At 31.3% G+C, this 11,456-nt stretch overlaps 1 protein-coding gene across 2 annotated transcripts; it reads right to left on the bottom strand.

Moving 5' to 3' along the window:
• Nucleotides 1-7,457: 7,457 nt before the first annotated feature.
• Nucleotides 7,458-11,187, bottom strand: LOC107887439 (uncharacterized). 2 transcript variants are annotated; one of them, XM_041101858.1, is made up of 4 exons: nucleotides 10,182-11,187; nucleotides 9,847-9,985; nucleotides 8,604-9,761; nucleotides 7,458-8,029 (listed from the first exon to the last, which is right to left on the bottom strand). In XM_041101858.1, the coding sequence occupies exons 1-4, from the start codon at nucleotides 11,036-11,038 to the stop codon at nucleotides 7,664-7,666; spliced, it is 2,520 nt and encodes an 839-aa protein (XP_040957792.1). In that variant the 5' UTR covers nucleotides 11,039-11,187; the 3' UTR covers nucleotides 7,458-7,663. The 2 variants fall into 2 exon arrangements, with proteins under 2 accessions (XP_040957792.1, XP_040957791.1); XM_041101857.1 differs by having other exon boundaries at nucleotides 7,458-8,032.
• Between the last annotated feature and the right edge of the window lie 269 nt (nucleotides 11,188-11,456).

The following is an 11,456-nucleotide window of genomic DNA, read 5'->3' on the forward strand; positions in this document are numbered from 1 at the left end:
GATTATGAGGCGACTGATCTTTGGGTTTTATAAGCATCGATGATGAAGATTAGTGTAAATAAATGGTGAAATTATATGCATATTACTCATTAAAATTTTAGTCAATAAATTAACAACAATATAGATATTAAAATAATTTAATTGAAGAATATGGACAAAATCTTTAACCATATACATAATACATGAATAAATGAATTTAAATAAAATTTTAAAATTAAAAAATTTAAGGACAAAATTGAATAATTTAAAAAATAAAAAGATTAAAATTAATCAAATTAAAATATAAAAATTAAATCTATAACTTTTACAAAAGACTAATAGTAAATTTTAACTTTTAAGGTCAAAGAAAAAAAAGGTACTAATTCACATTATCTGTAAAGTACTTTTCGAGTTAAGTTAAATTCTAGTCTTGTCAAAAAAAATTAATTGGAACTCCTGTGATTTGCCAATCAAAAGAATAATGCCCAAAAAGGAAAATTTATGGTAGGTACCATACTTGATTTTATATTATCTCCGTTATTTTTTAATATGAGAATGATAAATTTTTATTTTTTATTTTTTAATAGTGTCCTAAAATAAAATTTTAAACATTTTTTTAAAAATTAATTTTATTTTTTAAATATAAATTATTACACATAATTGAAAACTTTAAATTACTAAATTATAATATTTTTTAAACATTAATTTTTTTCTTAACATTTAAATTATAGGATAATGCGTTTCAGTGTAGTTGAATTTATGTCATCCTGTATTGATAACAATACCAATACCAATCATGTTAAGACTCAATCGGCTATTACAACAATTTTAAAGATTATAGTGATTGCACAATTAAGAAAAAAATGGAACCCTTTCTTTTTTCCGGAAGTTTATGACTTATTTTTTTCTCTGAAATTAAGCTATTCGTTCTCTAGTAGTGGAGAAGCTTTAAATAGGTGAAGGTATATATGCTTCGCACTAAGCGGCTTTTAAGAGTAGGGGGAAGAAAATTTGCTATTAATTTTCGTAAATCTGAATTTGGATTTTATTTTTAGGAATTTATCCCTTTGTAGTTTTTTTTATTTATCCATAAACAGGAAAGAAACTCAAATCTAACTTCTGACTATTCTCATGAACATTATTTCAATTTGGTCAGCATTCAAAGTCAACTTAGATTTTTATGGGGGCATCAATGAAAACATGGTATTTTATTGCTCTCGTTTTCATAAAAGTTGTCTAGATCATTTGTCTCAATATATATGTTTAATACGAACAAATTATTTCCGCTTCAATATATATTGTATTGAACGGATTAACGCATTTGATGAAAGCTGTTTATTTACTTTGTCAATGAAATTAATAGCTGTCAAGCTGTCCATTTTGAGAATCAAATTTTTAGTCTCCAAAGACCGTGCCATTTTTATACGATCACATCTAAATATAAATTTAATATAAAAAATTTAATGATGTTAATAAATTAAAATAATATGTTTAAATTCAATAAGTAGAAGACTATTATGGGTTCCTTACATGAATAATATAAAATAAATTAATATATACGAAAATAGGATAACAAGAATAATATTTACGAGAATAGGCAAAATACATAGTAAAATATGAGTGTCACTTAATCAATCGGCGATACCACTTTATTTCTAATAAAAAAATTCATTTTTTGGGTGCAGCCGGATCAATCGACGGCACCCATATTTTGTATAGTAAATACGAGTTTTTTTCAGTATAAAAAAAAGTAAAAAAATTTATTTAGTGCCGCTGATGTATCAGGCGACACCTAAAAACTTAAAAAAGAATTAGTTAAAAAAAGGAACTTGTGTTTTAAAATTTTTTTTCGATATTAAAAACACGAACTCGTGATAGAATGATGACAATAATTCTAGAAAAAGAAATAAGTAGAATAGGGAAAATTTTAATGAAGAATAAAGAACTTCAATTTTAACAAAAAAAAAATATAGAGCATTTATGTTTTAATTTAATATTTTTGTACTACCAAAAAAAAGTTATTTTCCATTTTCTAAAATGGAAAAAGATTTACTTACCAAAAAATACTCTCAAAGTAGTAAATTTTTATGTTTTTTAATTAAATAAATCCAGTAAAAGTATCACAAAACTTCCTGTATTATATTATAGATTGTATTTTAGTTTTTTATTTAAAAAAAGGGATACAAATTAACCCTTGTATGTCTGATGAGTGAGCAAAACAACCTCTTCGTTAAAATTGCATGGTTAAATATTTATTTTGGTGTTTATAAGGTATAATAACAAATTTAACCCTCAACCTTTACAAATTTATTCAATTTGACCCTACTCTTTTATTGGATCGGTATTGTTATTTTTAATAAAATTTGTTATAACTTTTTAAATAAATTTTGTTTATATTTTTATGATTTTTTTAATAATTTTTAAATTTTAAAAGGGCTTAATTGATTTTTTTACAATTTGTTACTAAGACCTTTTTGACCTTTTAGCCTTATTAGTTTTAAAAATTTTTTGTTTATAGAGTCAAATTAAATAAATGTGTAAAAATTGAGGGCTAAATTTATTATTATATCTTATCTACAAATACCAAATTCTAACAAAGGGATTGTTTTGCTCACTCATACAAGGGCTAATTTGTCCAATTTTTTCAATAAGAAAAACTAAAATACAATCTATAAAATATAGTACAAAAGGTTTTATGATGCTTTTACCGATAAATCCTTTTCATGAAAATACTTAATTTTCTTGACTTTTATTTTATTTTTTAAAAAACATCTTTGGACAAACACATTTTAAAGAAACTATTATTTTAATCTATAAAAAAATACTGAAATTAAATAGGTTAAATTGTATTTCTAGTCCCTTTACTATGTATAATTTATAGATTTAATCTTTTTTACTTTAATTTGATCATTTGTAAACCTTATACTTTTTTAATTTTTAAAATTTCAGTGTAGTAGTTAAATTTTTAGGTCAAATCATGTTATTAATCTTGTAGTATGCATAAGTTGTGAATTTAGCCCATAATCTTTAGTTTGATCAATTTTAATCCCTATGATATACTTTTCAAATCTTAAAATTTTAATCATAACACGAATAGTAGCTGTTAAATATATTAACTAAAATGATGTGCTTTATTTTTGTGTGAATATGATGTAGGAATAAGAAATTAACATGGTATTGCATAGTGATAATATGTTTGTCGCATAAAATTTTAAAAATAGTATAATTTAAATTATGAATCTAACTACTACCATATTAATTTCAAAACTAAAAACCACATAGATTAAAATTAGCTAAATTAAAATATAGGGACTAAATTCGCAAACTATGCATAAAATATAGTGATATCAGTATCATATCTCAAAAACATTAAATTTTGAGTATCGGATTTCTCCCAAAGGGATTTAGACTTTTAGTTCAAGGGCTTTAATTAACAAAAATCAAAGAATAGTGTTCATTTAATTAATAAAACACTAAATTTTAGTTAAACAGCCCATCTCAAATTCGAAATTCGAATAATTTCTATCCTCATAAATCTTAAAATTATACATGAATTTTAATTTAACGTGCAATTATATGCATGAACTGTAATTTGGTGCAATTATACACGTGAAGCTCTAATTTTGGTTCAAATGTATACTTGAAACTTTAATTTTGATTTAATCATACACATTTAAATAAATAAATACATCAATTTATTTTTATATTAGATAAATACAATTATTTTGTGTATGCAATATACGAACATAAAATGATGTTATATCAATAATTATATTAATAATTTACAAGAATCGGATCAAATTAAAATTTCATGTATACAACTGCAAATTAAATCATAATTTATGTATGGTTTTAATATTTATCCCTAAAGAAAATTGTGCAAACATAATAATATAAAAATATAAAGGAAATACGTAAGTTGTAGCCTCACCACACACACTGTTTGTATATAATATAAGAATAAATAAAGTTAAAAGTAGCATTAAAGTTTATGATTTATTCAATAATGAAAATAAATAAGTCTAGAGATTATATTCTGTGTAGGCTTGTAGCACTGAAAATCCATTTAAAAGGTGATATTACCTTGCCACTCCCCCATATAATTGATTCCTTACAATTTTGTATCTGATCCGATTCTTCTTTACAATCTTTATGTACTAATATTTTTATAATTATAATTTCAAATTTTATGTGCGGATACAATAGCAACATTTTATGTTTACGTATCATATTCATGATTAATTATATTTATTCAATATAAAAAATAAATTGATGTATTTATTTAAACGTGTATGTTTAAATAAAAAACTAGTGTTTTATGTATACATTTGAGCCACAATTTAAATTCTATGTTTATAATGATACCAAATCATTATTTATATACCAAATTACACATTAAATCAAAATTCGTATATAATTTTAAATTTTATTTTTTATATTTTATACTTACTTCTAAAATAAATTTATTATATGTTTTGATTATATCTATTTTTTTTACATTATATCTAGAACTACCCATAGTTCCTCCCGAACCCATAAATAGGAGGAGAATGTTTTTTAGCTCATTCAAATCCATATCATTCTACATTGATAATAATACTCGTACCAATCGAGTTAAGACTCAATCGACATTTTTTACTCATTTTTAAGAAACCATCACTCAAAACTATTACACATTTTCATATTCTGTTTTTGTATTTTCAAAATTGTGTAGAGTTCTAGTAAAGTCGTCGTACAATTCTTTCTTCTTCTTTTTTAATGTATTTTTCCTTTTTCTTTTTTCTAGTACAGATGATATTTATGTATTTGTATATATATATATAGTTTATACTATCATTTTGAACCACTCCTTTATGCAAAGGACAAAGCTGTAGCATCTTCTGGGATTTTCACTTTTTCTTTTTGCCAAAATCTTCAAATCAATTTGCTATACATAAGACTGTGTGTGAGTCATGGTGCACCTGTCTTAAAAAGTTTTTGGCTTCTCAATCTTGTCCTATTAATTAATATAGATTTTACATATGTTCCACAATAAATTAAGTTGGACCGTATAACACATTCATCATGAATATATATATACATTAGTTTGCTGAGTGATTAAGCCACGTATTTTATTTTATTTTTTTGTTTAGAAAGAAAAGATAAGTTGAATGTGGATTGATTCTTAATTTGATTGACATGGGTATTGTTGTCAGTATAAAAGGACGTGGATTCGAGTGTACTGAAGCGTATTATCCTCTCATTTAAGACGTTATGTTAAAAAGAGCAGATATAATCAAAATCTATAATGAGATTATTCAAAAAAAACAAACCTGAAGAGCGAATCTCCTCCCCTTAGGGGAGACTTGTTGATATACAATCTATGATAACCATCTCGAATTATTTTATGTAATTTTGAATGCTATTTAGTTGGATTCTTAATCAATTTAACCAAATGAATCGAGATTTTTTCTTGAGTGAGAGAGATGATGGAAACTCATTAAGGGGAAAGATACTTTTTGAGCTAAGACTTTGCTACCAAAATATGTTCAGGACCCTAGAAACCTTTAAGCAATAGGTAATACTTCAATGACTTGAAAGTCACTCAAGAAAATAAGTCATATCATTGCATCAGGCCTTAGATAGGTGATAAGGGATGGACAAAAAGTGAATTCTGGCACAAAAACTGGTTTGAATTGGGTGCATTCAAAGATATTCTCTAGGAAGACTTCCGAGAGATGAAGGCTTTAGGATCTTCCACTAAGTTAGAGAAAATTGGGAAGTGTTAGGACACCCAAGTATTTCGGTCCAACTACCTCAAGAACTTTTAGAGGCTTTCTTGAGCACACCTATTATTAATTCCCCTAATAGTAATGATATCTTATGCCAGGGTCTCTCGAGCAATGGTTGCTTTACCATTTTAAGTGCATATTTTCTCGTTGCAAGCAAAAATTCATGTGGAGCTCATGGAGAAATTGAACTATGGAGATTTATCTAGGAAGCTAAAATTCCTCCCAAATTAAAAATCTTGCGGAAATGTGGTCATAAGGCTATCCCTACTATGGCTTTTCTCCTACACAAGAAATCTAATTGTGGAGGCTCTTTGTCCTTTCTACTTTAGTTCCCAAGAAGACATCGATCATCTCTTTAGAGAATTCTCTGTCACAAAACTTGTCTAGGGGAATCTATCCAAGTTTGATTGCATTCAATTCATACTCTCGACCTCTCTCAGTTGGGAAGATTGGATATTTATGAATCTTTCGTCTAATACTTGGATTTACAAGCCAAAGTTATCCCGGAATACCATATTTGTATTTGTTCTATGGGAAATTTGGTTGGTTAGGAATGCCTGTATATTTAGTAATTCTCGTCCTAAAGAGAGTTTCATTACTAGGGTCCTTTCAACTATAGGGGAATAAAAATGGGAATAAAAATCTAAACAAATCCGCTTTAGGGTCTTTAAAAGTAGTTTCTAAAAAACCAGAACATTTTCAGCATAATCTTAAAGAACACATGGCTGCCACTAGGTCTTTTTGCACTAACCACCAACAGTGTCGCTACATTTCTGGGTTCTTAATTTTAGTGTTACTATATGTTAATCTTTCTTAAGAGAGAAGCTTGTTAAATTCTCCATAGTGGAACTATAGAATTTCTTTACGTTTAGAGGAGTGGTAAAGAAAATGTTATTAACTGGCACCAAGTAACCCAAAGCTCTCAAACCCAAGCTAGAGTTAGGATTATAGATTGCCATTTTTCTTTCACAACTAAAATTTTTAAATGTAAAAGATTAAATTTATTGAAATATTTAGAATTATTAGAATTAGGGTTGATTTGATAAAATGTTTAAAAGTTGATGACTAAATATGTTATTATATACCACCTCACTATTTCTGTTAGGGTGATCAAAACAAAAATAAACCATTTGAAATTGAAAGTTTTTGTAATTCAATGACCCCAAACAACACACTAATAGTTGAGTGCCGTATATTTTACTCAAAATCTAAATTAAAAAAAAAATCAAGTGATGAGTGTCACATCATGATATCTTACCGTAATCCAAATTTAAAGACCAGATAAAAAAAAAACTGTCAAGTTCTAAGACTAATATGGACAAAAAAAATTCAAAAATCCAAAATTAGGGATTAAATGTTATTTTATCCCTCAAATCAAAGGGAGCCATCTATTTTATAACAGCAACAACAAAGCACTGGCAGTTACATCAAGGTGAAACCTGAACAATATTACTTTTATCTATGACAACCTGGTCCAAGGTAGCAAGGTTAGATGTGGAACACAAGAAAATGGCAAATTACGTTACATGAACTCGGTAGGAATCTACTACGACCACATTATATATAACACAATCTTTTACATCAATTTTGAAAGATCAAAGTGTCAGTCCTACGTAGTCTGGATGGCATAAAGCACTAATCTAGCATAAGAAGACAATATTCCAAGATATGCTACTATAGAGGAAAAGATATATCAAGCACCACATAAGCCATAGGAAAAAAATACTAGGATTAAAAAATAATAACAGAGGTAGGCTCTGCAATATACAAATATCAATTTAATTTAAGTTACCAACATTAGGGGGTTCTATCTCTGTAACTTTGTACATGAAAGGCTTACCAAAGGTGGAGATCATTCATAGCTGAATCACTGTTGTTTTTATCCTTTTATACATGGGAAATGAACTGCATGCTTATTGTAATGAGCTGCCTAGAAATTTGGCCTTGCAGGTTGGACACATATAACCAACTGAATCTGATTGTATTTCAGAATCGACGGCCTCCTGGTTGAACTCCGTCCCACACCATACACACAGAGTTGTAAGCTGAGGCTTGCCAGCCATATTTAACAAGACTTCTGACCCAAACTGAACCGATGAAGTGTAATCACCTTCTATAGCTGGATTATTAGCCAACTCTACTGGAACCTCTGGCAACGAGGAAGATACTTGCACACCGCCGATGCTCAAATTGATCGCCTCTGTTTCAACCAACTTCGGCTCATCAAATCCTGTAACATTGTCAAGCCTCTCGTTGATGCTGCATAAACCATCTTCTCCCTGCTGTTACACATAGAGAACATGAATATTAAAGTAATTTCTTCAATGAAACCACTTCTCCTCGATGACCTAGCATTGGTAAGAAAACTATGACGTCTACCTCCCCCCCCCCCACCCAAAATGCCAGGATATATAGGCAACTGATATAGCATATTAAGTAAACCATCAATAGGTCACGTTGCACAACCTTTCTTCTGTGCACAAAGAAGAATTTAACATAAAATAAAAAGTTAATAACCTTATTTCGATTCTATGGATGTAAACATTTCTGTTTAGTTGAGAAAGTTGTAAAAATTCTGAAACTACTCATAAAGGAAGAAATGAGGAACCATCTAAACTTTTTTTTGATGAACCAGGCCAAACAATGTAAGCAATCAAAGAGGAAAGCTTACTGACGGCAACTATACAACCAAACTGAGGCAAAGTGCACTCCAAAAGAAAAAAATGAATGATAACATCGATAAATGGAGAGGAACAATGATACAAGAGCTCTAGTAAGCAGAACAATAATCTCAAACTGTTTACATCACATTGTACTGATAAAGCAACAAAAATCAGAACAGTGGCTTTATACCTTGTCCGAGATAGAATTTGCAACCAATGGACCATCGACTGGTAACAATAGGGGCATTGATGATTCAGGGACTTCAGCCTGAAGTACATTTTCTCCAGATGTTTGACGTATAGTCTCTGGTGAAACATCTTTAGCTGGCTCACAACTATTCCCTAAACCAACAACTAACTCAGAATTGGTACTGATATCCACTTCTTCAGGTTTAGGATTCTCCTTTGTGCCCGCACCAACTAAATTGACTTCATTCTCAACATCACAGACACCCTGATCGGTGGAGGGAACAAGTAAATTTCTTTCAGGACCTCTATGTTGCTCAATGCCAGACTTGTCAGCTTCTTCGGCATGAATTGTTAAGCCATATTTTCTGACTACAGTTTCAGATGTACTACCATTTTGCTCGTCCATACAATCAGAAATTGTAGCATCAAAAAGAGAATCCATATTTGCAACACTGATAGCTTCATCAATCTTCTTCATCTTCTCATCAATGACCATAGGCTCACTGGTTTGTTGACATAAATCTTGATCTAGCGTTCTATCAGTCACTTCATCCTCTGTTCCAGAATCACTTGAAGGCGAATCAGAATTCATTTCATGATCAGAAGTAGAAGCAGGAATATCTGGAATTGGAACTGCATTCAATTTATCAGGACTCGATCCATCATTGAGTTCATATCTAGGCACAGCAGTACTAGTTTCAAGAATAGAATTCTGTGCAATTTCAATTAAAGCATCCATTTTGGAAATCCTCGCGGGCAACTCTTGCTTAGTTGCAACCTCAGTTCTCCTGGGAAGTGTCAGTAAACCAGGTGAATCTTCAATTCCTCTCACAAAGTTCCTAACATGGATCCCTACATGGCCATTGTACCTACGCCGTTCATGAAATACCTTATGGCAGAATTGGCATTCAAATTTCCCATCTCTAAGTATCACACCATCTCCAACAGAAGAACCAAGCCTGTACCTCCTTGTAGTCCTTTGGTGAAATGATAAAAGATGTTGTAAATATGCATCCTTCTCATCAAAAGTCATATTGCATTTATGACATTCAAAAAGATCATGTATTTGAACTTCTGCCAGGTTATCCATTCCCAGTAAGTTGACTTCCTTCTCACGTTCAGTCTGCCTTTGATCATCTCCTTTCTGGATTGCACCTTCCTGCCATTGCATGAACATAAAAACTGTTAAGAATTTCTTCTTCTTTCACGAGTTAAAAAAAATGTTCCCCGCAAACATCACTTACAATTTCAGGAGCCATTTGATAAATATGCTGAGCAATGTCGCCATCATTATCCATTGTCAAGGGTGCATCATGGAGACCAAAGCAGGATTGCAAGTATGCAGCGACTTCTTTACATGATATAAAATGCCGCCCACCGGGACTGAAAACAAAAAGAAATAATGATGATGTCTATGATATATACATACAAAGGAAAAATACTGTTAATGTTAAGAATAGAGTGTCTTTGATTAACTAAAATATAACCCAAATTCAGAAAAATTATAAATTTATGATTTGTTCTTTTGCACTCACAATAAAACTACAAGAATCTACAAATAAACCTACGAAGAAATCACCTAATATATCTCCGGCAATATACAGAAGCACGACCTTCCTTCCTCTTTAACCCTAACAAAAGCTTCCACCCTATCGGCAGGACATCTCCGAAGATGCTAGCATCAACAATCTTCCTCTTCCTTCTCCTGCTACACCACTGCCCACCCAGATCCCTCATAAACCCTAGCAAAGCCTCCTCACTTCCCGCCATTCCCTCGGTCCTCCTTTTCAATTCCTCCGCATAAGGATCCTCCAAACCGCCCAATGCGACCAAATCGACGGCAACTCCATTTTTGTTCACAATCTCTAAACCCCGCTCTCTCTCTTCCTCGGAATTAACAGCCTGCACATTGGGCTTCCTCCCTCTCTTCCTCTTCCCAAGGCTGATCATTGCATCTTTAATCTCAAAATCCACCATGGTATCCCTCATCCCGTAACTTACAATGGCGTCCCTAGGGGAGGAAGGAGGGGTAGTGAAATCGAGATGCTGGAATTCAGGGTGGGATTTGAGGGAGACCTTGAGGGAAGATATTATGGATCGGTTCTCTAGGGCTTCGGGGTCATGTAGAGGAGGGAAAGGAGGGGCCGGTTTGGGGGCCGGAAGGAGGCCGGGGATGCGGTGGCGGAGAGGGTGGTGATGGGAGGAATGATGGTTGTTAGGGGAAAGACGGGCGAATGTCTGGCGACGGGATCCAGCGGATTCATTGAAGCTGGAACGGTCGATGGAAGGGATTACGAGGTTGTCGGAGCAGTGAAGGTCGAAGGCGGTTGGGGAACAAAGGGAGAGGGAGAGGAGCTCGGATTGGGTTAGGGTAGTTAAGTCTACGGAAGGGAGAGAATCCAGGGTCAGTGGCTGGTCGGCGGTGAGAGTGGCCATTGCGGTGGTTCAAATGGCGGCGGCCACCTAAGATGATTTGGATGATTAACTAATGTCTAATGCCCTAAAACCTGAATGCAGCATTTCGGTACAAATTGAATTGAATTGGGCCTTAGTGCTTACCTATTCGTGCTAACAAAGGAAAGAGTAAATAATAATAATAATAATAATAATAATAATAATGTTAAAGGATCAAAATAGTCAATTTTATTTATCTTGGGTTAAATTTTAGTTATTTATTTTTGAAATGTTACGTTTTAATCACTTTTATTATCATATTGTAACATTTTAGTCACTGAGCATTAATTGTCGTTAACAATGTAAGAGTAAGTTCATTGGCATATTAAATCATCATTTCAAATAAAAATTATAAGTTAAATTATACAATTGGTCCCTACATCTTTGTCATTTTGAGCAA

The sequence above is a fragment of the Gossypium hirsutum genome, chromosome A03 (genome assembly GCF_007990345.1).
Source record: "Gossypium hirsutum isolate 1008001.06 chromosome A03, Gossypium_hirsutum_v2.1, whole genome shotgun sequence".
Taxonomy (NCBI): Eukaryota; Viridiplantae; Streptophyta; class Magnoliopsida; order Malvales; family Malvaceae; genus Gossypium; species Gossypium hirsutum.